Genomic DNA, 27,799 nt, shown 5'->3' on the forward strand with positions numbered 1-27,799 from the left:
CATCTCTCAACATCCTATCCTCTGGAAGCCTATGCCCTCTCCACCAACTTCAGGGGAGGGGTGGGGGAGCAGGTTTGCTCATCTCCAATACATGGAAATTTATGCCTCTGTCCTCTTTGTGTGACAATAACTCCTTAGAACTTAATACCATTACTTTCACCAATCCTGTAAAAATGTTGTAGTTATATATCTTCCCCTAGGTAAGCTAGGAAAATTCTTGGAGCAGCTGGATGTGCTACTATCCTCCTTACCTGCCACAGACTTTCATATTTCGCTTACCTAATTTGACCCAAATTCCTCACAACTGCAGCAACTCACAAATCACCTCAGTAACACACACAACTGTACCACTTACCATGTTCTGGTTACTCCACACTTCCCATCATTTCTTCCTTAGGTTTAACATACTGTATATCTGCATAACATAACACCTTGCCTGCCAAACACTCCTCCACAGGTGTCATTTCAAAGTAATCTCAGCTGTTTCTCACCTACCTGTCTTTCCACTATGGTCTCATCCTCTTTTCCCTCCTTTAAACAGTTCTCCTCACTTGATGTCAATAATGCTACTAACATTTTATGCTCCACTTTAACATCTTGTCTCTAGACAATATCTGTCCCATCACCTCACTGTCTCATCACCCACTGCTTAAGAAACCCACACTAAACCCTGCACTGTTAGAAAATTACATACCATTCTTTCTCCTCCCCTTCATAGCAAAAACACTTAGTTGTGTTCAACCAGGCCTCCTCTATTCTCTGCCAGAACAACCTGCAGGACAGCAACCAGTTTGGTTGCAAAAGTGGACACTCAACTGAGACTTCATTGCTGTCTGTCACCGAAGCACTGCGGCTGGCAAAATCAGCATCTGAATCATCTGTTCTCAGTCTGCATCATCTGCCTGCTGCTTTCTATATGGTTAACTAACAGATCCTACTTTTCCATCCTCATGGAATGTAAAATCCACAGTCATCACAGGAACCACACTCCGCTGGTTTGAGTCTTACCTAACAGGTAGGTCCTTCAGGGTGTTCTCGAGGGGAGTGGTATTTAAGTCACACAGACTAGTTACTGGGGTACTTCAGGGTTCAGTACTTGGGCCCCTCCTCTTCACCATATACATGATATCACTGGGATTGGTCATTCATGCACATGGCTTTTCCTATCACTGCAGTGCCGATGACACGCAAATCTACCTCTCAATCCAGCCTGACAATCCTACAATAGCAGCACGGATCTCAGCATGCCTGTTAGACATCTCATGGTAGATGAAAAAACACTACCTCAAACTTAACCTAGCAACAACGGAACTTCTCGTTCTTCTAGCGAGTCCATCCATACAACATAACTTCACCATTCAGCAAGACTTGTCAACCATTACGCCATCCAGGACAGCTAGAAATCTTGGGGTTGTGTTTGACGATCAGTTGAACTTCACGGACCACATCGCAAAGACAGCCTGATCATGCAGATTTGCACTGTACAACATTAGGAAGATCTGACCTTTTCTGTTTGAGCATGCTACACAACTTTTTCTCCAAGTTCTTATCATACATTATCAAGACTGAACTACTGCAATGCTCTTCTGGCATGACCTCCTGCGTGTACATTCAAGCATCTGCAATTAATCTACAATGCGGCAGTGCTTTTGGTTTTCAATAAGTCCAAGAGAGTGAATGTTACAACCCTCTTTTATGTTTCAACCCTGGGTTTCAACAATGGGTGCCATTGGTTGCAAACGTCAAGTTCAATCCATATACAGAAAAACCAATGGTTCTGAATAGCCCCAAAGTATTAAACTTGATTAAACTCAATTCGCTTATTTTACATTTAAACTTACAGTACATACATTCAGACTCCATTTGATTGTACAGCATGAACCATACAACGTGACCAGTGTAGTGAGATTTACGAACAAGTGACTCATATGAGATGGTTCTTTTGAATCTACAAAGCAAAGCATGCAATGCTTCCTACTGAACTAATTAATTTCATCAGTCTTTTCTTTTTAGTGAATCAAAAACTTACTGAACCACAAGACATTCATTTTGTCATGTCTGACTTGTAATGAACCAAGAATGACAAGAAGTCTGAGTAATTACTTGATGGTTGTTAATAGTAGTTAAAGATACACTTGATGAGTTTTGATACAATTAATACAATTAAATTAATTCAAATTCTAAATAAAACCATTTCCTAGAATCTGTTCTGTTAAAATATGAAATGATCTCATCAGCTGGTAACAGATTAATGAGAATTGCATTTCTTATTTCCAAGAATCATTAATGAAACCGTTAAGGAACCATAATTGTTAAGAGGAATTAAAATTTGAAACCAAAACTATTAAATTCCTTAAAAGTGAAGACACAGTGTTAATCAACTGAAACGTTGCAAACTTTACCTCTGGTCTTTGGTAGAACCCATGTAACGGCACAGTGAGTCTTTAATGGACAACCATTGAATACTTTGGAGAAGCAGGCCCCCATCTAGAAGACATTTAATGATATTCATTACAGAATGGCAAGCATGTATGAAAAAACAAAGAGAAATACAGAGAAGTACATGTTTCCCTACACTTACATGCACTTGAGGTGTCGGTGGCAGTCCATGAACAACAGCTTTCTTGAATGGAACCATGAAAAAGGATAACGTATAAGTGATGAACAAAAGGAAATAGCACTGTTTAAATCTTTAAAGAGGAGATAATCAACAAGCCATGAGGCCTTTTTGGTGACTCCTGCACTCACTGTGTCTTCGGTTTTTCTCCTAAGTGTGCTCCATTCTGGTGAGAGTGGTCGCTCAAGTGGAGGGAAATGATTCCTGTTTCCTCCTGGGTCTGGAGCAACAGAGCCCCCTGGTATCAAACCTGGTCAACACAGCAGGTGTTTGCTTTTCAATGTGGTATTGTTTGTGTTCCACAAACTCTACATAAATAATTGCAATGGGTGGTGTAGCTTAGTGGTTTTAGATATGAGTTGGAAACCAAGAGGTTTTTTTTTTTTTTAAACCAGGGGCATCAATGACCGTTTGGTCATCAAGTGGTGGCCCAATTTACTGGCTATAAATATTTCCATTCAGATTTTGCCCTGTTCCCTAAAGAAAGATATTGTATGCCTTCAGAAGACTAGGCATACTGTATATCGCACTAGTAGAATTAACCATTTTATAATCCTTTTATGGTGCTTTTTAATAATGTTTTATCATAAAAGCCTCAGTCCCCATTCATTGTAATTTCATGGAAAAGAGCGGCCACTACAATTCAAAGAAAGAGAGTCATTCAGGTTTGAAAAAACATGAGGGTAAGTAAAGAAATGGGGTGATCTCACCATCAGTTGGTGTTGAGCAGAGGGAACCCAGACTGTTGGAACGACAGAAAAAGGAGGAGTCAGTGAAGAGGGAGGAGTTTGTGATGAGAGACAGGTCAGAGAGAGTTGAACCAATTAGCAGAGCTGATTCACTGAGCAAGGCAGGGTTAGTGTCAGGGGCGGAGTCCTTTAGAGGGGTGGAGCCCATGAGAGGTGAGGCGCGAGAACAGGGAGTAGGAGCTTTTCTCTCTTGACTGGTAATGCAGTGGGCTGTTGATTGTGGAGCAGGGACTCTCTTCACAGTGCTGTATTTATCCTCTTCATCTGTTGAATGCTGTGGATTAAACACACACAAATTATGTTATTACTTAAGACACTGGACATTTACAGCTACAACTTGTATCATGGGTCCCCACCTCAGTCGATGATCCTCTCTTTATAGTCAAACTCCTGCAACAGGGGAAACAAAATGTAAAACATAAAACCTTGCCGTAATGTACAACAACAAATATTCAGTACTGGGTGGACCAAAGGTAACATTTTAAGAATTGGTTATTGAAGACCTCATATTGATTGACCAAAATGGCAGGTCCCACGGCACACAGAAGCAGTTTTATTGAATCCATCCATTTAAAAAGAATAGCAGTTGATAGTGACTAATTTTAAAGGTTAAAAGAGGACTCAAAAGTATCACAAAGTAGTCCATGCGGCTGGAGTGTCATGTTCCGAGTCTTCTGAAGACATATGATAGGTTTTGGTGAGAAACAACCCAAAAATTATGTGATTTTTAATCAACAATTTTAACTTAAATTGAACGTTCACAAGCGTTTTGAGAGAAATTAGCAAACAGATGTATTCTTAAAAGATTTTCACTAAAAGTGACGTAAAATTTTGGTGGTTTGTTACCAAAACCTATCATATGCCTTCAGAAGACTTAGAATATGATGCAAGCAAGGAATGGACTACTTTTATGATAGTTTTGGGTCCTTTTTTCAGCTTTAAAATGAGTCGCTATCAACTGCCAATGTATCAAAAAGAATAATAAAACATCTCCTTTTGTGTTCCACATAAGAAAGAAAGTCATTGGGGTTTGGAGCGACATTAGGTGAGTATTTTATGACAGCATTTTTGGGTGAACTATCCCTTTAAGACTTTTTGTCAGCGAATGTATAATGACTATAAGTGTATTTTGTCTTGTTTCTTTTTTTTTTTTTACTAGTTTTAAGCATAAAACTCACTAAATGTATCTTCTAGGGATCTTTAGGTATTTTTTACTGGAAATTAGTGAGTACGAATATGATTTGATATGACATTTATAATGATTGGCCATTTTTTTTTCTGTCTATGTGTAGGAAAACATGATGAACAAGTTGTCACCTCTCCATCAAAGCCTCTTCCACACACTCTAGCAAACTCCTGCAAAATCACAAAAACAACACAAACCTTTGAGGAAGATCAATTCTTACAGTTGCTTGCTTGCAGCCATTAGGAATACATTATCACATTGTTCTGGAATAATTTTAGTGATATGATAAGTGATTGCCAAACCATTCAGTTTTAGCACAAGCAACATGTTATTATGTTTTTGGATGTGTGGCATGCTTTAGCAAACCTGTCTTGACATTCACTACTATCACAATTAATATATACTGACAAGAGTAAAATTTGACTCACGGAGAGTCATTGTCCCCGCCAATAGAGCTCCAGTCATCATAGGCTCCCTAATGAAGAACAAGAAACTGATTAGTAACTACACAACTGTGCAAAGTGTTTTTTTATAGGAGTGAACCCTTCATTAATTGGCCTGATTAAAAGTGAAGTGTACCTGTATAACGTTTTACTTTGTTAAAGGTATTTAGTAATGTTTTGTTTTTATTGCACTGGCCAATATGGCCGTGTCACTATCAAAACATTTCTCTGCTTGTTTGAGCATCCCAACCAGCCTGACACAGCAACATTTGTTCAACCAATGGCTTGAATTTGGACTGGGGCTATCTGTTTTATAGAAGGCAGAGGAAGTGTTTCGGGACACCTGTTTGAAGCCAATTGTTATTTTTGTCATAGCTTTTTGGATGCAGAAAATGACACGCTTCACCTTTTTAAAACGTTTTTTGATATATTGGACAGTGCCATATTTCTGTGCATGGGTTCGTATAAACATTTACTCTCACCAGATCAGGGCAGGGATCTGTCTCTTTTCGCATTGGTGGTCCAAACTTCACATGATCAACTGAAAGACAGAGAAGCCATCAGCCACAAGCTCTTAAGCCGAAACAGACTCAGTCTATTCAACTGTACCACACTTCCCCTTTCACTTACAACTGTGTGGAAGGAGTGTAACTAGCCACTTTCTGTAGTATTGTCTCAAATATTCAGATGTGGATGTACACACGCATTCATACAAACACACACATACAAATGCACATGAACCTAAAACACACACAATACGTCCTTTCACAGCTTTAGAGTGGCTACTTAAATACAATAGCAGCTCTTGTCCAGCTAACCTTGGCTTGTGGCCATGGCATGCTGTAATCCCCCTAAACCACAACAGTTGCCTCTCACTGACTAAAGCCACAATCCTGGTCACTCTCGATTAGACAGTTACTCCTCGTGAGATTAGTAACACTTATTGCTTTACAGTTTTGTTGCAGTACATAAATAGAGGGGATGTGATGAGTCTCTATTGTTTTTAAGTGCAAATGTCATTCTGCAAATGCAAATGTCACATCACATTCAGTGTGATTAATTATACCAAAAAAGTATGTGTTAAAAAATTCCTGCAATTAATCATATCTTGTAATAAGATTGTAATAAGGAATATTCCTACCACTGGAGCAATTTAAGCAATTGCAATTTTATCACCGGACAAAGTGTAAGCGTAAACATAGGCGCAGATGTAGGTAGGGATAGTATGGACCTTTCCCTACCAACTTTAAGAAAATCGGAAATGTCCGAACCAACATTATGATTTTTCATCAGCAGGGGGCAGTAAACAAAACTCCAGTTGTATAGGCAACACTGTACAGAACATAGACTGTAAAAAAAGATGGACGACGCCCCTTCGCTCTTTTCCATTGGTGAGAACTGAAGCTGCCAGTGTCCCGACATGGCGCTGACATCTTGGGACTTGAGTCTGTGCAGTTGCGATTTCGGGACCAGACCTGCGCAGTAGTGAGCAGGAAGTAAAGCCACGAAATCAAGGCCCCGCCCTCACTCTCGCTGAATCAATCGCAAGCACATGCCCCCGCACTTTTGACTTTTGACTTATGACGGTGTGAAATAATGAATTATAGAAATTTAGATATTAAATTTAAAGCTCCAATCTCCTCAGTCCTCCGAAGATCCCGAAAAAAAGTCAGTTGGTGCTTCAGTGACTACTTCGCTCAGAGAACCTGTCAATCACAGCTGTCAATCATGATGTCACAGCACTGTTTTTATAGCATCAAATAACTAACTAAAAACAAACTTATTTTGAAAACAAACACTTGAAATTACATCAACATGATAGAAACTACAGTAAATGACAGAAACTACATTTGGAAAAAAGATATGTGAAGTGTAATTTAATTGTTTAGTTGGTCTCACGTCCCGTTGAATAACATGGGGAGGCGGGGTTTATGACCTATACTAGGACCAGTCACCGGGGGGCGATCGAGATGTTTTGGCTTCACTTTTGAGGGCTTGTGCGGCACACTTGGTACAGACAAAAAAAAACACACTAAGAGTTGCTCTACACTAGCGACAGCACAAAATGATGACGGGCGCGTTCTTGCGTTCAAACTCCTCTGGACGGATCGCAACTCTTAAGGCAGGGATCTCAAGATGTGTTTTTCTAAGTTTCAAACTACATTTAACTTGACACAGCGACCTAAAAAGTTATGTTTATGACATGACACAACCAAAGAAAAGCGTCCATCTGATGCATATTGTGGCGAGGAAAAAGTATGTGAACCCTTGTGGATTAGATGGTTTTCTGCATTTCTCTGCTCAAAATGTGATCTCATCTTCATCAAAGTCACAAGTACAGACAAAGCACAATGTGCTTCAGCTAACAACAAACAAAAACGTATAATCTTTCATGTCTTTATCGAACACATCCCATTAAACATTCAGTAAGTGAACCCTTGGATTTAATAACTGATCGAACCTTCTTTGGCAGCAGTAACCTCAACCAGGCTTTACCTGTAGCTGTGGAATAGAACTGCAAAACGTTCAGAAGGAATTATGGACCATTCTTCCTTACAGAACTTCAGCTCAGCCACATTCTTAGAATGTCTGATGTGAACGGCACTCTTGAGGTCATTCCAAAGTATCTCTATTGGGTTAAGGTCTGGACTCTTGACTGGGCCACTCCAGAAGGTGGATTTATTTTTTGAAGCCATTCTGTTGTGGATTCAATTCAATGTGTAGGGTCATTATTCTGGTGCAGCACTCAACTTCTACTGAGCTTCAGCTGGTGCACAGCCACCCTGACATTATCCTGTAGAATATCTTGACTAACTTGGGAATTCATTTTTCCCTCTATGACAGCATTCGTTCCAGGCCCCGAAGCAGCAAAGCAGCCCCAAATCATGATGCTCCCTCCACTGTACTTCACCGTTGGGATGATGTTTTCATGTTGGTATGCCTTTTTTATACACAGTGCTGCGTGTTCTTTCCAAACAATTCAAAAACAGTTTCATCAGACACAAAACATTTTCCCAGTTGAGTTGTGGAGTGTCACTGTGGTCTTTGGCAAACTTCAGGCATGCAGCATGTTTTTGTTGGAAAGCATAGGCTTCCTTTGTGGTGTCCTGCCATGGACACCATACCTGTTTAACGTTTTCCATATAGTAGACTCATGAACAGAGATGTTAACCAGTTCCTATGATTCCTTCAAGTTTTTAGCTGTCACTCTAGGGTTCTTTTTAACCTCACTGAGCATTCTGCCCTTTGAGACATCTTGGCTGGACGGCAACTTCTATGGAGAGTAGCCACAGTAATAAATCAACTATAGACAGATGAATATCTAAGCTCTTCACAATAACTTTGTAACTCATTCCAGCTATGTGCAAAGCAATAATTCTTCATTGTAGTTCTTCTGAAATCTCCTTTTTTGCACTGCATGGTCTGCATCCGCAGATGCTTATTGCGAATAGCAAACTCATAATTTTTGAGTGCTTTTTTAAGTCAAAGTAGCTCTAGCCCACACCACAATCTCATTTCATTAAAGGAATAGTTCACCAAAAAAGGATAATTCTCTCATGATTTGCTCACCTTTAAGCCATCCCAGATGTGTATGTCTTTCCTATTTCAGCAGAACCAAAATTAAGATTTTTATAAGCACATTTCAGCTCTGTATGTCCATACCATGAAAGTGAATGGTTGCCGTGAGGCTGCTAGCAGTTTGATGGTCCAAAAATCAAATTTAGGCAGCATAAAAGTAATCCACACGACTCCAGCCGATCAATGTCTTTTGAAGCAAATCAAAAGACATTTTTGAAGCAAAAATTTTATTTTGTAAAAAATAAATAGATAATTAAAGCGTTTTTAAATTCAAATCATTGGAAGTGGTTTTTAAAGGTTTATAAAGTTTTAATTATCTAATTATTTTTAACACAAACTTAGCAATTTGCTTCAGAAGGCATTAATTGATCAACTGGAGTGGATTACTTTTATGCTGCCTAAATATGCCTTTTGGACCTTCAAACAGCCAGCAGCCAGCAGCCTGATGACACCCATTCACTTTCATTGTATGGACATATAGAGCTGAAATGTGCTAATAAAATCTTAATTTCGGTTTTGCTGAAGCAGGAAAGACATTCACATGTGGGATGGCTTAAAAGTGAGTCAATCATGAGAGAATTTTCATTTTTGTGTGAACTACTCCTTTAACAGGATGCCAGGTTTGCCCACTACTGACTCTAATTAGCTTCTTTTTTTTTTTGTCTTTAGCCTAGGAATTAATTACATTTCCCAAAGCACTGTTAATGTTTTATGGGATGTGTTCAATAAAGGCATGAACGGTTATAATTGTTTGTGTGTTGTTAGCTTAAGCACATTGTGCTTTGTCTATACTGACTTTAATGAAGATGAGATTACATTATATTAATGCAGAAAACCAGCTAATTCCAAAGGGTTCAAATACTTTTTATTGCCACTGTATATACCTTGTGTATTTGGAAAGGCCCTTATGATAAATCTACTGTATCTTGCACATACTGGATTTACACATTACAATTTAATTGCAAAATGGATTACTGTGGACTGCAGGTCAATAAAAGGCTTATGTTCAATAATTTGGAAATAAACTATTTACTTCCATCTGAAGCCACTTTTTGTATTGTCTTATCAATGATTTACTTGTCAGTCATAATAATGAAATGCATTTAAATTACATTTAGAAATATATATATATATATATATATATATATATTTTAATCAATTGACAGCCCTAATTGGCACTTAAAGGAATAGTTTTGAGTGGAAAAACATGTTGTTCGGTGACTTCATGACTGCCCACATTTAGACATTAATGAGAGTGTTATATGCGTGACAATATGCTGATAAATACCAAAGATCAGCTTATTTAAAAAATTAGACAATCGCTTGTGAATTGTTTTGTGAATCTGACACTATATAATGCAGGCTGTGAAAAAAAGCTGTTATTGAATGATTAACAAAACTTATATGATGCAAAATCAAACCCGCAGCCTAAAAGTACTGTTACTTATTTAACATGTGAAGAGGGTGTTTACATAACACTCTTTATCTCTAACACTGTGTCCTAACCAGACCCTATGCGATAAAGTGACACATGATAAAAGGTATGTCATTCATGATAATCAAAGAGTTTTTGTCCACACCAGCTGAGGCCGTGACAAGTGACGAGCAACAGGACATTATGTCAATTGCTTGGTTTCTATTTTTGTGCTGTTGAGCTGGTTCAAAATCCTGCTCCTCATGACAGTACATTAAACATCAAATATGTTCTGACTGGCTCTGCTTGTGAATCGCACAACATTATCCCATTCAGTGCAGACAAACAAATTGCATGTCTCTGCAATCTTATTGCATTGCGTGAGGTTTGGACACAGTATAAGTGTCAGAGAGAGGGTGGAAAATACAATGAGGAAATGACACATTTAAGAAATACAATGGCTGATTAGGAACATGGTTTTGATATTTCTTTAAACCTTAAAATTGAAAATCACTTAAACTGCCTACAAATGAATCTTTTGACTGTCCATTAGAGTATTATCAGCACTCACATTGCTCTTCAGACAGTGTTCTCTTTACAGGCAGGTGTTTGGCTAGAGAATGAATCTTATCAGGTAGAGCACTGCACATCTGTGAACACACACACAGATAATCATATTCTTTAAAAAATAAAAGCATGTTTTCTACTCTTTTTCATGATATTTTGTCCTAATTTTAATTTGTATGCACAGTAACACTTTATAATATAGTTTCATTTGTTAACATTATTTAACATGAACTAACAATGAACAATACTTTCACATAATTTATTAATCTTGGTAAATGTTCATTTTAACATACACGATCAGCCACAACATTAAAACCACCTGCCTAATATTGTGTAGGTCCCCCTCGTGCAGCCAAAACAGCGCCGACCCGCATCTCAGAATAGCATAGAACCAAATAGATCCAAACTGGTTCGAACTGACAAAGTCTGCGGTAACTCAGATAACCGCTCTACATGTGGTGAGAAGAATATCATCTCAGAATGCTATTCTGAGATGCGGGTTGGCGCTGATTTGGCAGCATGAGGGGGACCTACACAATATTAGGCAGGTGGTTTTAATGTTGTGGCATATAGTAATACATTTTTAAAATAAACAAATGTTATATTTTAACATTCATTAATGCACTTTGAAAATTTCTCTCATCATTTACTCAACCTCAAGCCATCCTAGATATGCATTTCATCTGCTAGACCATAAAATACAAGTGAATGGTGGCCAGAACTTTGAAGATCCAAAAAGCATATAAAGGCAGCATAAAAGTAATCCATAAGACTCCAGAGGTTAAATACATGCCTTCAGAAGTGATAAAATAGGTGTGGTTGAGAAACCATTTTAAAGATCTTTATTTAAGCTATTTTTCCAATAAATCTCCACTTTCAATTTCACATTGTCCTTTTATTTTTGCTTTGTGCATTATGCCACCTACTAGGCAGGGAGCAGAATTTATAGTAAAGACTGACTTAAATATTGATCTGTTTCTTATCCAAACCTATCATATAACTTCTGAAGACATGGATTAATCCACTAGAGTCTTATGGATTACTTTTATGCTGCCTTTATGTGATTTTTGGACCTTCAAATTTCTGGCTGACATTACCTTCTTTTTGGAGCTTTTGTAGTTCTGGTCACCATTCACTTGTTTGACCTACAGAGCTGAAATAACCTTCTAAAAATCTTTGTTTGTGTTCAGCAGAAGAAAGAAAGTCACATATCTGGTATGGCATGAGAGTGAGTAAATTATGAGAAAATATTTGGGTGAACTATCCCTTGAAATAACATGAAATATCAATGAACAATTGTCTTTTTATTAACTAAAATTACCAAAGATTAATAAATGCTGTAAAAACATATTGATAATTGTTAGTGCATGATACCTAATGCATTAACTAATGTTTACAAGTGGAACCTTTATGCAATATAATAATAAGTATTAAGAATATTGACCTATATATACTGTATATTTTTAATTTTTGTAATAACCAAAAAACTGATTCGCACGGATCGAATTGGCCAACTCTAATGCCATTTTTGCTACCAAAGTATTAAATATTTATATTTGATAACTCTGTCATACCATAAAAAGTACATTAAAATTAATTGTGCATTATCAATATATCACCCAGCCTAACTATGTATCATTTTTAGTAATTACTTGAGTATAAGAAATCTTCAATACACAGAAGTACACTATTGGTTTCTATTCACCCCCAGGTCACTCTCATCCATAGTGAGTGTCTGCTGCAGCTCCGGGTTATTGACTGTATCCAGCAGCTCTATAACTAGATTACGGGTGAGGAGCTGTGTTACAAAAGCATGCTGCAAAAACAGAGAGAGCATAGGTCAGAGAGCTCACAAGACAGAGACAACGTTTGATTTTTTTTCCCTAAAACCCGGGAGGAAATTAGTATTTCTGAGCCATGTGTTTCCCCGGGAATTTCCAGTGGTATTTTACAATAGTGTTTTTTATTTTTTATAATTGAGTCAAATATGGTCTATGGTTAACATTACTTAAATATACTTTCACGTTTTGTTCTACAGCATAACAAAATGTACATTTTGAAGCCGTTGTGTGCTTTTAAAATGTTAGTTGCTAACAAGTTGTTACGTAAGACTGCTATGGTCTGTTTGGTCAAGCAAATAAATGCACATCCTTATTGTTGTAGTCATTATTTATGTTGTAGAACAAAATTCTCTTCAAGTAACTATGACCAGAGACTTTATTTTACTCATATCTTACTCACACAAGCCATTGGACAATGCAAAAGGAACTCATGGCTTCCAGACTGGCCTACAAAATTAAAATCATGACTCATGACTGCTTATAAGGTAAGATAAATCACTTACCAGTTCAGATAAATCACAAAACAAAAACAAAGATAAGGAGATATTGCTCTTGGATCTTTGGTTAACATGCACCTGTAAGAGTTTTTCTGCCGTTGGCCTCTTGCGAGGGTTCTTTGTGAGCGCCATTTTGATGAAATTGTGGAACTCTGTGGACCTAAAGTTACAAAATAAAAAACTGCACTCATTGTGTTCGTTAACTGAAAAGGAAAATCGACAGCTATAATGGACAAGAGTTACCATTTGTTCTTGTCCTTCAGTTTGGGAGGCTGGAAACTGCTCTTTGACATCAACATCAAAGCTCTGAAAGAAAACAACAAAATCATGTTTGTTCTCCACAGCTGAGACACAACCCACACAACAGCCATATCTCATTCTGACCTTTCAACCAAAACTGTCTCAGCAAAACTGTCTTCGTTTTTATTTAAAAATGAAGGCCTTGCTGCTTCGCTGCATAGTCAGTCAGTGACTAATCACACAGCGTTTTTTTGTATGAATCTTATTAAGAGGAAGCTTTTGTATGAGATTTAGAGACACTGTAACAAAGCAAATGTTCAGTGACTACATTGCTTATCACTCAGAAGAAATTAAGTCATAAGTTGAAACATTAAAAGACTGAATAAAATATTTATTAGCTAATTTACTGCTTTATACCACTCCAGAGTGGGGAAAAACAAATATTGGACTCAGATGTGCCTTGTTGCTGCTTTACCATCTGAGAGCAGCACGATCACATGGGAAATCGACATCTGAATGTTCATGTACCCTGAAATCAACCCCATTCTGACAAATAACTGACAAGCACCATCCACCACCAGACATTTTTGCATTAGTTCAAATGTGATCAGCTTTACCAATAGTATTACTGATAGCACGTCATGCAAGCAGCTTGAGAGACACAGGTTCTGATACCATCGAAACCAGGAAGTAATTGACTTCAGATATACAATGGTAAGGCCATGGTTTTAGGGCTTTCATGGTGATGACAATTGTCATACAAATTGTTGTACTTCACGTGCTCCATACACTTCATTTAGTGGGGGCATGGTAGCTCAGCAAGTATTGACGCTGACTACCACCAATGGTCGCGAGTTCGAATCCAGGGTGTGCTGCTGAGTGACTCAAGCCAGGTCTCCTAAGCAACCAAATTGGCCCGGTTGCGAGGGAGGGTAGAGTCAAATGGGGTACATCCTCGTGGTCGCAATTAGTGGTTTTCGTTCTCAATGGGGCGCGTTGTAAGTTGTGCGTGGATCGCGGAGAGTAGCACGAGCCTCCACATGTTGTGAGTCTCCACGGTGTCATGCACAGCGAGTCACGTGATAAAATGCATTGATTGACTGTCTCAGAAGCGGAAGCAACTGAGACTTGTCCTCCACCACCTGGCTTGAGGTGAGTAACCGCGTCACCACGAGGACCTACTAAGTAGTGGGAATTGGGCATTCCAAATTGGGAGAACAGGGGATATAAAAAAAAATTGAAGAAAAAAAAAGAATTAATGTATTTATATTTACCCTGAAATTATAAAATAAAATCTGGACATAAGATTTCCTTTAAGGCTTTTAAAACTTATGAATGACATGAGAAATAACATTTTACATATTTCCAAACACCAACATGTCTCTCTTTTTGGTCAACTTTAGTCTTGGCCCATTTTACATTTACACTGTTGTTTTTGAACCCTGTCAACACGGGGTGTGTTTCCAACGAACATTCGCAAACTGCATCGCAAAGTTTTGTGGTTGATAGGTCTATACAATGCAAGTGAATGATGGCCAGAACTTTAAAGCTGAAAATAAATCACAAAGTTAGCATAAGCAATCCATAAGACTCCAGTGGTTAAATCCATATCTTCTAAAGCGTAAGCTTTGGGTGAGAACAGACAAAACATAACTCATATTTCACTGTACATCTCTAGGCACGATCATGATTTCAAGCTTGATTAAACTTCCTAGCACGCGCTAGGAAGTGTAATCAAGTTTAAAATTCATGGTCGCTATGGAGACTGCTGATGTCTGATTTGATTGCTTCAGACCTCTGGTGTCTTATGGATTACTTCTATGCTGCCTTTATTGCTTCAAAGTTTTGGTTATCATTCACTTGCATTATATGAACCTACAGAGCTGAAATATTCTTCTAAAAATCTTTGTGTTCTGTAGAAGAAAGTCTGGGATGACATGAGGGTGAGTAAATGATGAGAGAATTTGCATTTCTGGGTCAACTATTCCTTTGAAATTCCCTTGTTTGGACAGTGAAATGTGACTGAAATTTGAAGTACACTACAATTAGATCAGATAACTGTGATCGGATGATTATTTAATAATCGCGACAGGCCTACCACTGACGGTTAGGTTTAGTGTTGGGGTTTGGGTAAGGGTTAGATTAGGGTTAATAAAATATCCATTCCTGTTGACTGTATTACATAAATTACAACAAAAAATACAACTCTCTTTTGGCAGCATTCTATGGACAATTTACTAAAACACCATTTTCAGCTGAAGAACTTTTGACCTACTGTTACCAAATTCTCAGGGAGATCAGTCTGTTAAGAAGGCAGTATTTTTCAGCTTTTGGACACAGCATATGTGTAAGGCAAGGTGAGGTTATATCAAAAACACTTTGAAGCTTTTGAAAACAATTAACTAAAAAAAGGTTTTAATATTTTGCAAGAGTCTAAATTAGGGCTTACTGTATTGCCAAAAACCTCATGATACGATAAACATACACTCACCGGGCACTTTATTAGGAACATTATGGTCCTAATAAAGTGCCCAACGTGGTCTTCTGCTGTGGTAGCTCATCCACCTTAAGGTTCAGCGTGTTGTGCAAAATAAGATGCTATTCTGCTCACTACAACTGTACAGAGTGGTTATCTGAGTTACCATAGTCTTTCTGTCGGCTCAAATCAGTCTGACCATTCTCTGTTTTCCTCTATAATCAATAAGGCATATCCGTCCGCAGAACTGCCGCTCACTGGATGCTTTTTTGCATTTGGCACCATTCAGAGTAAACTCTAGAGACTGTTGTTTGTGAAAATCCCAGAAGATCAGCAGTTACAGAAATACTCAAACCAGCCCATCTGGCACCAACAATCATGCCACAGTCGAAATCCCTGAGATCACATTTCTTCCCCATTCTGGTGATTGATGTGAACATTAACTGAAGCTCCTGACCCGTATCTGCATGATTTTATGCACTGCACTGCTGCAACATGATTGGCTGATTAGATAATCACATGAATAAGTAGATAAACAGGTGTTCCTAATAAAGTGCTAGGTGAGTGTATATTATATATTCACAATGCAACAATGTCATAATTGGCTCACGACTGAAACTGCAGCAAACGTGCAAGAGAGACCCAGCGTGTCTGTACAAGAGATGGAATCTGTGGGATATATCTCTAGCGATTGCTTCACTTTTGTCAGTATGGCATGTCTGAAGTGACTCTGACCGCATTGAAAAACACCAGTTTAAATGTTTTGCTTATTTAGACAGCTTGATTCATTCATTTCTCAATTGGAAATTATATTAATGCACACGTACATGAATAAAACAAACAAACATTTCAAGTATCTTTGTAATATAGTGAGAAAAAGTGATATATAGATTTTTGACTGTATCAGCACAGCCCTAGTCTAAATGTGTGTTTAATGTATGTGTGTGTAAGTGTTCACACCTCATTGGGTGCAGGTCAAACATAGGTGGTTGCAGCTCTGCTAGTTCAATGGCTGTGATGCCCACTGCCCAGATATCACATAGCTGGTTATAGCCCCCCTTCCTTTCCACTGCTGCAACTTCTGGTGCCATCCTGAGAGAAAGATATCGTCATTAAAAAGATACTTCACCCAAAAAGAGAACTATCTTTTTAACATAATTTCTTCTGTAATTATTCCAGACATTTGAGTTTATAAAAAAAAAAAAAAAGAACTGAAAGAAATTATTCCCTGTGTTTTTGAGTGACAGCTTGTTTAAGGACACTCACCAGTATGGTGTTCCAATGAAAGACTTTCTCTTGGCAACAGATGCATTGATCTCCGCTGCCACTCCAAAATCCGCTGACAGACAGAGGGGAGACAAAAGGGAAAATAAGATTTAAGGAGTATTAGTTAATATATGCATTTGTGTGTTTACATGTGTGGGGCTGAGACAGGGGTAAACCCAGTCTGACCTAGTTTGACGTCTCCCCGCTCTGTCACAAGAATGTTGGCACCCTGTGGACAACAAAGAATGACACAATGAGCACATCCACCCTATCAGAGCTGGGCTATCATTGCATGCACGCGCGCTCACACACACACACACACACACACACACACACACACACACACACACACACACACTATTGTGCTATAAAGGGGCTCATTTACTTGTAAAACAGCACCAGTCTCATCTCACTTCACAGCTAATACACAGTATCAGTGTAATAATGTAACGATATTAAACAATCTGAATGGTGACTGGAATATGTCTGTAGGCAATACAGGGTTTCAACACTTTTTGACTAATTAATTATAATAACTTTCCCATGAACTTGTCGGTTGTTTGCAATTACAGGATAAGGATATAGAAATAAAATCTAATTCAGATAGATTTATTCATTATTCATTCAATTTCATTCATTTGAGATGTGAACCAGTTCCAACGATTTATTGAAAATAACTGACTTATTATTGAATTATTCAATCACCTACTGGACATCACTATAGTTTGCAAGCAAGTTTTACTCTACACAAGAACAATATTTAGCCTCCATATATTTTATTGCTTCATATACAATACTTTAAAGCAGAGAATAACTAAGAAAAAAACTATTTCGTTAATTTACTTTCCTAACTCTTCCAGGCCTTGAAAACCCCATTGTACAATTCTTTGTTATTTCCAGGTTTTCCATGATCGTTTTGAACCCTGACAATAATGGTTTAATGATGTACTGATTTGTAAGGTTACTTTTATGTCTCTATGCATTTTTCCCGCCTGATGGAGATGATGCAATCCCTGTAAACAAACAGAAAACAACACCTGTAATGATAAAGTGTAACAACACCACATAAATGGGCTTTTCACACTTTAAATGGTTAAACAGGGTCATCTGAGATTTCACTTTGTACAGGTTAATAACATTGATTGGATAAATATTGCATGCATTTATCACTCCAGTTAACGGGTGTCTCTGGCACTGTGCAACATATTTTACTGTTTATCCTCAGACGCTGAAAATGAACATCACGTGTAAATGTTTATGTGCATACATATTTAATGAGACAAACATTACACATTGTACACATTTGTCACTGCAATTCAGGGTTGGCACCACAACAAACTTTAGAATCATATATTCAACCCAAGGTTAGAAATGTACCATTGTATACATTAAATACCAGTAATAAGGGTTAAAAGGGTTAAATGTGGCCTTAACGAGGAGTGCAAAAATCACTTTTGTGTCATGCCAAACCTGTGTTAATTACTATCTTCAGTGGAACATAAAAGAAGAAATAATGAAGACTGTGCTGGTAGCTGTTTTCCTTGCAATTAACAACAATAAATGCCCTGATATACTTCATACGTAAGAACAGGTGTTACGTCATTAAGAACAAAATCTGGCCAAAAAAGAAGGTGTTTTTGCATTCGTTTTATTGGATTGTAACTGCTTGCCAGGGCATAATTTTAGCAAAGCTTTTTACCGGCTGCTAAACACTTTCTTACAGCCAATGGTCCACATTTGTAGCCAAAAGTGTATGCCTATCATCATTCTTTTGTCTATATTATTTCCATTAACACTCTTTTATACGCCAGTCTTTGCAGTAGTATCAGTGTCATCATAAATTCCAATAACATAGTGTATTCGGTGCATATTATGGCCACGTATAGCATTTTAGCGCATTAGTGTCATGAATTCAGAATGTAAACAAGACAAATTGTGCATTTTATATTGCATTACAGTTCAAGGCAGAAGTTTACATACACTAAGGTTGAAGTCAAAAAAACTAATTTTTTAAACACACCATAGATATAATATTAGCAAACTATAGTTTTGGCATGTCGTTTAGGACATCTACTTTGTGCATGACATGAGTAATTTTTCCAACAATTGTTTAAAGACAGACTGTTTCATTTTTAATTGACTATATCACACCTCCAGTGGGTCAGAAGTTTACCTACACTGTGCCTTCAAGCATCTTGGATAATTCCAGAAAATGATTTCAAGCCTTTTGACAATTAGATTCTGATATGAGGTGTACTGAATATGAGGTGTACCTGTGGATGTATTTTAAGGCCTACCTTCAAACTCAGTCCCTCTTTGTGTGACATCATGGGAAAATCAAAAGAAATCAGCCAAGACCTCAGAAAATATATGGCTCATACTTGGCAGCAATTTCCAAACACCTGAAGGTACCACGTTCATCTGAACAAACAATAGTATGCAAGTATAAACACCACGGGACCACACAGCCATCATACAGGAGATGCATTATGTCTCCTAGAGATGAATGTAGTTTGGTGCGAAAAGTACAAATCAATCTCAGAACAACAGCAAAGGACATTGTGAAGATGACAAGTATCTATATCCACAGTAAAATTAGTCCTTTATCACCATAACCTGAAAGGCTGCTCAGCAAGGAAGAACCCACTGCTCCAAAACTGCCATAAAAATGTCCTCTGGTCTAATGAAACAAAAATTGAATTGTTTGGCCATAATAACCATTGTTATGTTTGGAGGAAAAAGGATGAGGCTTGCAAGCCAAAGAACACCATCCCAACCGTGAAGCATGGGGGTGGCAGCATCATGTTGTGGGGGTGCTTTGCTGCAGGAGGGACTGGCGCACTTCACAAAATAGATGACATCATGAGGAAGGAAAATTATGTGGATATATTGAAGCAATATCTCAAGACATCAGCCAGGAAGTTAAAGCTTGGTTGCAAATGGGTCTTCCAAATGGACAATGATCCAAAGCATACCTCCAAAGTTGTGGCAAAATGGCATAAGGACAGCAATGTCAAGGTATTGGAGTGCCCATCACAAAGTCCTGACCTCAATCCGAAATATGTGGGCAGAACTGAAAAAGCGTGTGCGAGCAAGGAGGCCTACAAACCTGACTCTGTTACATCAGTTTTATCTGGAGGAATGGGCCAACATTCCAGCAACTTATTGTGAGAAGCTTGTGGAAGTCTACCCAAAAAGTTTGACCCAAGTTAAACAATTTAAAGGCAATGCTACCAAATACTAACAAAGTGTATGTAAACTTCTGACCCACTGGGAATGTGATGAAAGAAATAAAAGCTGAAATAAATCATTCTCTCTACTATAATTCTGACATTTCACTTTCTTTAAATAAAGTAGTTAATCCTAACTGACCCAAGACTGGGAAAGTTTTCTCCGATTAAATGTCAGGAATTGTGAAAAACTGAGTTTAAATGTATTTGGCTAAGGTGTATGTAAACTTCTGACATTAACTGTATATTTCGACACTTTAAATCATCATTGAGTAGTTTACTTTTACTGATCTAGTGTGAATTATACTCATGGAATGAGGCATAAATTTAAAATAATTTTAATGTCACATTAGTTAAGGTTTTCCTGAGCATCCTCATATTTAAATGTACTTCTAGACGCCTCCCACAACAGTGTGCCGTGTGCCTGAACGTTCACAAACAGTATACTGTTGCTCAGCTGTTTCAAACCTATTTTTACTCCTGAACAAAGAACTTCACTGGAAGTATCTCAGGGCCTTAAATTGGGTCAGGAGCTTTCAAGCTTCAAAAAGGACACAAAAGCATAACTGCATGATAAACATCAACAAAATGAAAACCCTCATCTACAAAATTACTCATTTTGAATTCCATAAAAAAAAGTAACACAGGTTTGGAACAACATGAGGGTACGTAAATTATCCAAGGGTTAGCGAAGTTTGAAAAGCCTTAAAAAAGACAAAATACAACCTAATCCTCAGACATTATTAAAATCAAAACCAAAAACAAAACTTATATTGCAGCCTTCAGATTGGCCCATGAACCTTGATGGTAAAAGTCTTAGTGTAAGAATGTAAAGAAAACATGTGTCCTCACCTGAAGTGTCTCTCCACACACATAGGCTATCTGTCTCTCTTTCAGAGGACCAGTGACTGTGGAAACACAATGACCTCATTCAGAGCGACAAAATACCATATGAACATAATCCTCTTTCAGGCAATATTAATAACCACAAAACTGAAGTAAACAGCTTGACAGGAATTCAGAAACAATATATAAGAACGCCTGCATTACTGAAATGCCAAGATTTGAGTTCATATCTTAAGTATCTATGTTCTATGAATTTGTTTTTTTTTATTTTTTTTTATCAATAGAATTAAGATTTTAAGTGTTAATAACTAAAATTATTGAGTACACAATTAAGGCTATGGGAAATACCCATAATGCATTGCACTTTAATTATTTAGTTATGTTTCCTTGGGCAAAGGGAACATATGGGGGAATTTAAATAGTTGTTTTTAAGATTTCATAGAGGTATTAGCTATTTCGTAGCATTATTTAAGTTGTTTTGTTGCAAATAGTTGCTTGGTGTGATGTCACCATTAGGGTGATCTGTGTCACCTTTGGTCAAATTGGACCCTTTTAACACCATCTCACTTCTTCTTGTGAATGTGCAACTGATGTACAGGTGTCTATGCATTTCTGTAGAGAATTAAGTTTATTTTATGACTGACCTAGAATCAGTTATAATCATCTTATTTTGATCTGTGTTATTGTATGATCTAAATTTGACTCCATTCAATTACAATTATTAAGTAGAAACATCAACATTTAAGTAGCAAATCTGAGTTAAGTCTACTTGTATCTAGTTACGTTAACTTAAATAGTTAAGAACATTATATATGATTACCAAGTTAAATTATCTTAAAGGTATAGTTTCTCCAAAAATGATAATATCTATCATTTATATAATGATAATGAGTTTCTTTCTTCATCAAAACAGAATTTAAGATTTTTAGGATTTTATTTCAGGCCTCCTCCCTTAAACAATGCAAGTGAATTTACTCCATTTTTTTACGGTCCAAAATGCATATTTAGGGTGCCCTTTAAATAATCCACACGACTCCAGTCGACAAATAAAGATCTTCTGAACCCAAACGATTGATTATTTTTAGAAACAAAACAATACTTATATACTTTTTAACTGCAAATGTTCACTTCCGTACATCTCTGTGATGCACGCTCATGAGAGGGATGATGTAAGCTCGATGGTAAGGTCACGTGTCACACGGAGGTGGAGACAGGAAGCGCATCATTGTTTACAAAAGAAACTTGCACAGACCACAGACCAAGTGCTGTTCACAAACCAAAACAGTCCAAACTATTTCAAACACATAGATACACACACTCACACACACACACAAAAGAAAGATTATTCCCACAATATAAAAGAAAAGAAAAAAATATTTCCAAATAATAATAAAAAAACATTACAGCAGTAAATAACCATCCTTTATGTCAGGGCAATGCCGTTGCATTACCTACTTGTGCTTTTTCTTCAGCAGAAATATATAGGATATATGACTGTCAGGAATTCAAGCCACATAAGTTGTAGTTAGTGAAACCAAGTGTGAGAGTGTTTACTGAGATTCACAGGGTGTACAGGGTTTACACATTGAGATCAATGGTACAGGTGATATCACACAGAAGAGAAGCTTCACAGTTGCTTCACAAAGAAGCTTCAGTTGCGGTGAATTAGACATCGAGTGATGGCGAACGGAGTGCTGAGGGAGTTGCAGAGCCTGAGGGAGGTGTCACAACAACGTTTTCACACATACCTGAGTTCGCTGGAATAAACTGCATGGGCACAGCCGAAGAATTCAGATATGGGGGGTGTTCACTGTCCTTTTCTGCATATTGCAGCGCTGTTTTGTGGTACGTTCTGCATAACACGGCGGCTCATTTTAGCTTATCGCGGCCCACTCAGTTATCCGATTTAACAAAGTGCGTCGGGCCACCGGGAAAATGCCAGCCCTGCTGCACACCCTCCAATATTTGAGAGAACGCAGGGGTGTACTGATATCCAGGTTCAGCCCGATAAACCCAAGCTTCAATCTCTCATGATCATGCATAAGCAATTGATGAAAAGTTAATATTTTTCTCGGCGTGCATTTACTTTGGGGTTTCTGAAAGTTGAAGCATCCAGGATACACACACCAAATGAACATTTTGAACAATACACTTATACAAATACAAATCTACAGCAATGACAATGAATCTTTTGTACAGCGCTGCTCCTCTTGTAAACAATGACGCGCTTCCTGCCTCCTCCTCACGTGACGCACAACGTTACCAACGAGCTTACGTCATCCCTCTCATGAGCGCGCATCACAGAGATATTCGAAAGCAAACATTCGTAGTTAAAAAGTATATAAATATGTTTTCATGAAGAAAGAAATATCTTGGATGGCCTGAGGGTGAGTAAATTACCAGCAAATGTTCCTTTTTGGGTGAACTATTCCTTTAAGTACACAAGTTTTGGAGATGCCATTCCTTAATTTAATTGAGTCAATAAATTGAGTAAGGTCAACTTATTAGGGTTTTCAGTGTATAAACTAGCACAGCTACACGTATGCTGCAATTAACCTATTAGTATCAAGTGTTCCAGATAGCCATGTTTTTTTAATTGTCGTAAATGTACATTTGAATTAGCTAAATAAAGTAATGAAGTGAAGATACAGAGAACTGTACCATGGTAAATGTCCTGCAATGATCCTCCTCCACAGAATTCCATGCAGATCCATAACTTGTTATTTCTGTGGAACATGGATTGTTAGATTCAATTCAGCATGCTACTATTTTATACAAACAGTTTTATTTATCTTGTTTGTCTGTTTATTTGTTTCTTGAGGAATATTTATGAGCTAACCTGAGGTAGCTGCCGAAATAGGTGACAATGTTTTTGTGAGTGCAGTCCTTCATCATGGTTATCTCATGTTGAATGCTTGATATATCTTCACCTGATGAGAAAGACAGAGCGTAAACCTGGTTTGTTATCTGGGCTATAGGATTCGTCTCGGGTTACTTAACTTTAACCCCTGTTTCCTGAAAAAGCAGAACGAGATGCTGCGCTGATTTAGCGCTTTGGGAACGTCTTTAGGAGTGACCAGCTGTGAATATGTGTGCAACACGTCAATGAAATGTTTGCGGAGAGGACCAGCCTGCCGCATTACAAACATGCTGCAGAGGGACACCTCTAACCAAGGCTTTATAGGAGGCGACCCCTCTGGTAGAGTGATCCCTGATCCCTACTGGCGAAGATTGACCGTGCGCCTCGTAGGCCAGGGCAATAGCATCCCTCACCCAATGCGACATTGTCTGCTTGGTGGCGGCCGCCCCCTTGTTATGGCCCACATGACAAATGAATAGTTGCCCTGACTTATGCCACTGGCTAGTGCGGTGGACCTAAGCCTGAAGGGCACGGACTGGACTGGATGTATGGCCGAGAAAGGAACCTTAGGCAGGTAGTCAGGATGAGGGTGCAATATTGCTTTAGCCATTCCTGGGGCAAAATCTAAGCAGGATGGCAAGACAGACAGAGCCTGCAAATCCCCAATTCTTTTTAGAGAAGTAATCGCCATAAGAAAAACCATCTTGAGAGTAAGAAGTTTATCAGATGTTAACTCTAGAGGTTCAAAGGTGGTCTCAACCAGAACCTCAAGGACTATTGCTAAGTCCCATGAAGGGATCCTAGTCCTAGCAGGAGGTCTTAATCGCATAGTTCCACGGACGAAGCGAGCGAGCATAGAATGTTTCCCCAATGGCATCCCGTCAATCAAGGCATGGCAAGCCGATAGAGCGGCCACATAAACGCTGAGAGTGGTGGGGCATGTGCCTACTGATAATTTTTCCTGCAGAAAGTCCAGAACTGAAGCAATCTGGCAGTTGGAGCTGCATTATATGCACTGCACCATCATTCAAAGACACCCCATTTATTGGCATAACTTCTAGTAGAGGGAGCCCTAGCACTTGCAGAATGGTCTCGATAACTTCAGGTGAAAGCCCAGTGTCCCTCAGTTGGTACCCTTCAGAGGCCAAACATGAAGGTTCCACAACCTGGGCCGGGGATGAAATATTGTCCCCTGCTCCAGAGACAGAAGGTCCCTCCTGTCCGGAATCGCCCAAGGCGAGCCGTCGAGGAGAGACATTATCTCCGAGAACCATACCCTGTTCGGCCAACACGGCGCTATTAGTAAGAGGCAGGACCCTTGCTGGCGAACTCTGGCCTAGACTCCCGGGAGCAGAGAAACCGGAAGAAACGCATACAGGCACATTTTGGGCCATGTATGTGCAATTGCGTCCAGACCCAGGGGGGCTGGGTGACTCAGAGAGAAGTAGAGGGGAGATTGCACTGTTTGTTGGGAGGTGAAGAGGTCCATTTCTGCTGTGTAAAATCTCAACCAGATTTGTTCCACTACCTCGGGGTGGAGTTTCCGATATTGGAAAGCTTCGCCCCCAAAAGCGAACCTCAGGAACTTCCTGTGTTGTGGCAGAATTTCTATATGAAATTATGCGTCCATGAGATCAATCGTGACCAACCAATCGTGATGTTGGATTTGAGACACGACCGTCTTGACGGTTAGCATCTTGAACTTGAACGCCTTGACTGAGCGAATCAAGCCTCGAAGGTCTAAAATCGGAAGCAATCCCCCATCCTTCTTGGGAACCAGGAAGTATCTGCTGTAGTAATCTGACTCTCTCTCTGGAAAGGGAGCATGTTCTATGGTCCCTTTGACCAAGAGATTTTGCAGATCTTTCCACAGTAGACACGATTGTTCCGGTTTCACGGTAGTGGGAACCACGCCGTTGAAACGCGGAGGACGGCGAACAAATTTAATTCTGTAGCCTTTTTCTACTGCTCTCAGCACCCACATAGAAAAACCCGACAGTAGCTTCATGAGGCTTGCCAAGTGGCTTGTCAGGTGCTTTACTGCGGAGACGTGGCATGTGTGGAGGCGCTATTCTCCGTGGCATCCACGCACAACTCACCACGTGCCCCACCGAGAGCGAGAATCACTTTAACCACTATTTCATATTTAATGTTCTATTTATGTTTTTTCCATCTGGCCCTCATTCGTTTTTGCCTTCTGGCCCTCCTTCGTTCTTGCCATCTGGCCCGCGATAATTTTTGCCGTCTGGCACACATTCATTTTTGCCTTCTGGCCCTCATTTGTTTTTGCCATCTGGCCCTCCTTCGTTTTTGCCATCTGGCCTGCGATCGTTTTTTCCATCTGGCCCTCATTAGTTTTTGCTGTCTGGCCCTCATTCATTTTTGCCATCTGGCACTCATTTGTATTTGCCGTCTGGCCCTCATTCATTTTTGCCATCTGGCCCTCATTAGTTTTCGCCATCTGGCCCGTGATCGTTTTTGCCTTCTGGCACGCAATACCTTTTGCTGTCTCATTCGTTTTTGCCATCTGGACCTCAATCGTTTTTGCCGTCTGGCCCTTAATTTTTTGCAGTCTGGCCCTCATACGATTTTGCCATCTGGCCCGTGATCATTTTTGCCGTCTGGCCCTCGTTTGTTTTTGCCGTCTGGCCCTCAGTCGTTTTTGCCGCCTGGCCCTCATTCGTTTTTGCCGCCTGGCCCTCCTTAGTTTTTGCAATCTGGCCCTCATTCATTTTTGCCATCTGGCCCTCATTCGTTTTTGCCATCTGGCCCTCATTCATTTTTGCCGTCTGACCCCCGATTGTTTTTGCCGTCTGGCCGTGATCGTTTTTGCCACAATTGTTTGACTGCACACCCTGCACTGCCTGTACTTACGCAACTGAATGCATTACATCGGCTACTCTCATTTTCGATCATAAATATCACCATCTACATCAGCTTTTGAAAAACCCTTACAAGTATGTTACACTTTTTAAATATAGCAATACAAATAAATATGCAAAAATTTACACATCAGTACAATGCAAACTCACCACGTGCCCCACCGAGAGTGAGAACCACTTTAACCACTATTTAATATTTAATGTTCTATTTATGTTTTTGCCATCTGGCTCTCATTCGTTTTTGCCTTCTGGCCCTCCTTCGTTTTTGCCATCTGGCCCGCGATAATTTTTGCCTTCTGGCACACATTAATTTTTGCCTTCTGGCCCTCCTTCGTTTTTGCCATCTGGCCCGCAATCATTTTTGCCATCTGACCCTCATTCCTTTTTGCCATCTGGCCCTCCTTCGTTTTTGCCATCTGGCCTGCGATCGTTTTTTCCATCTGGCTTGCGATTGTTTTTTCCATCTGGCCCTCATTCGTTTTTGCAATCTGGCCCTCCTTAGTTTTTGCCATCTGGCCCTCATTCGTTTTTGCCGTCTGGCCCTCATTAATTTTTGCCATCTGGCCCGAGATCGTTTTTGCCATCTGGCCCACGATCGTTTTTGCCATCTGGCCCTCCTTCGTTTTTGCCATCTGGCCTGCGATCGTTTTTTCCATCTGGCCCTCCTTAGTTTTTGCAATCCGGCCCTCATTCGTTTTTGCAATCCGGCCCTCATTCGTTTTTGCCATCTGGCCCTCATTCGTTTTTGCCGTCTGGCCCTCATAAATTTTTGCCATCAGGCCCTCATTAGTTTTCGCCGTCTGGCCCACGATCGTTTTTGCCATCTGGCCCACGATCGTTTTTGCCATCTGGCCCTCCTTCGTTTTTGCCATCTGGCCTGCGATCGTTTTTCCATCTGGCCCTCCTTAGTTTTTGCAATCCGGCCCTCATTCGTTTTTGCCATCTGGCCCTCATTCGTTTTTGCCATCTGGCCCTCATTCGTTTTTGCCGTCTGCCCCTCATTCATTTTTGCCGTCTGGCCCGCGATAGTTTTTGCCCTCTGGCCTGTGATAATTTTTGCCATCTGGCCCTCATTCATTTTTGCCGTCTGACCCCCGATTGTTTTT

At 39.2% G+C, this 27,799-nt stretch overlaps 1 protein-coding gene across 1 annotated transcript in view; it reads right to left on the minus strand.

Annotated features, from left to right (window-relative positions):
• The window catches only part of map4k6 (mitogen-activated protein kinase kinase kinase kinase 6), a 38,308-nt gene that overhangs the window by 8,411 nt on the left and 2,098 nt on the right, over positions 1 to 27,799 (minus strand). Inside the window, exons 3-21 of the mRNA XM_052104709.1 lie at positions 23,791 to 23,881; positions 23,613 to 23,677; positions 20,958 to 21,013; positions 17,841 to 17,888; positions 17,062 to 17,104; positions 16,876 to 16,948; positions 16,570 to 16,701; positions 13,137 to 13,199; positions 12,972 to 13,053; positions 12,261 to 12,371; positions 10,560 to 10,638; positions 5,478 to 5,536; positions 4,981 to 5,027; positions 4,684 to 4,722; positions 3,723 to 3,756; positions 3,328 to 3,640; positions 2,749 to 2,867; positions 2,582 to 2,623; positions 2,403 to 2,487 (exon numbers count right to left, since the gene is read on the minus strand). Coding sequence (XP_051960669.1) covers positions 2,403 to 2,487; positions 2,582 to 2,623; positions 2,749 to 2,867; positions 3,328 to 3,640; positions 3,723 to 3,756; positions 4,684 to 4,722; positions 4,981 to 5,027; positions 5,478 to 5,536; positions 10,560 to 10,638; positions 12,261 to 12,371; positions 12,972 to 13,053; positions 13,137 to 13,199; positions 16,570 to 16,701; positions 16,876 to 16,948; positions 17,062 to 17,104; positions 17,841 to 17,888; positions 20,958 to 21,013; positions 23,613 to 23,677; positions 23,791 to 23,881 — 1,581 coding nt within the window. The remainder of the gene's footprint in view (positions 1 to 2,402; positions 2,488 to 2,581; positions 2,624 to 2,748; positions 2,868 to 3,327; positions 3,641 to 3,722; positions 3,757 to 4,683; positions 4,723 to 4,980; positions 5,028 to 5,477; positions 5,537 to 10,559; positions 10,639 to 12,260; positions 12,372 to 12,971; positions 13,054 to 13,136; positions 13,200 to 16,569; positions 16,702 to 16,875; positions 16,949 to 17,061; positions 17,105 to 17,840; positions 17,889 to 20,957; positions 21,014 to 23,612; positions 23,678 to 23,790; positions 23,882 to 27,799) is intronic.

This window comes from Xyrauchen texanus, chromosome 34 (assembly GCF_025860055.1).
Source record: "Xyrauchen texanus isolate HMW12.3.18 chromosome 34, RBS_HiC_50CHRs, whole genome shotgun sequence".
NCBI lineage: Eukaryota > Metazoa > Chordata > Actinopteri > Cypriniformes > Catostomidae > Xyrauchen > Xyrauchen texanus.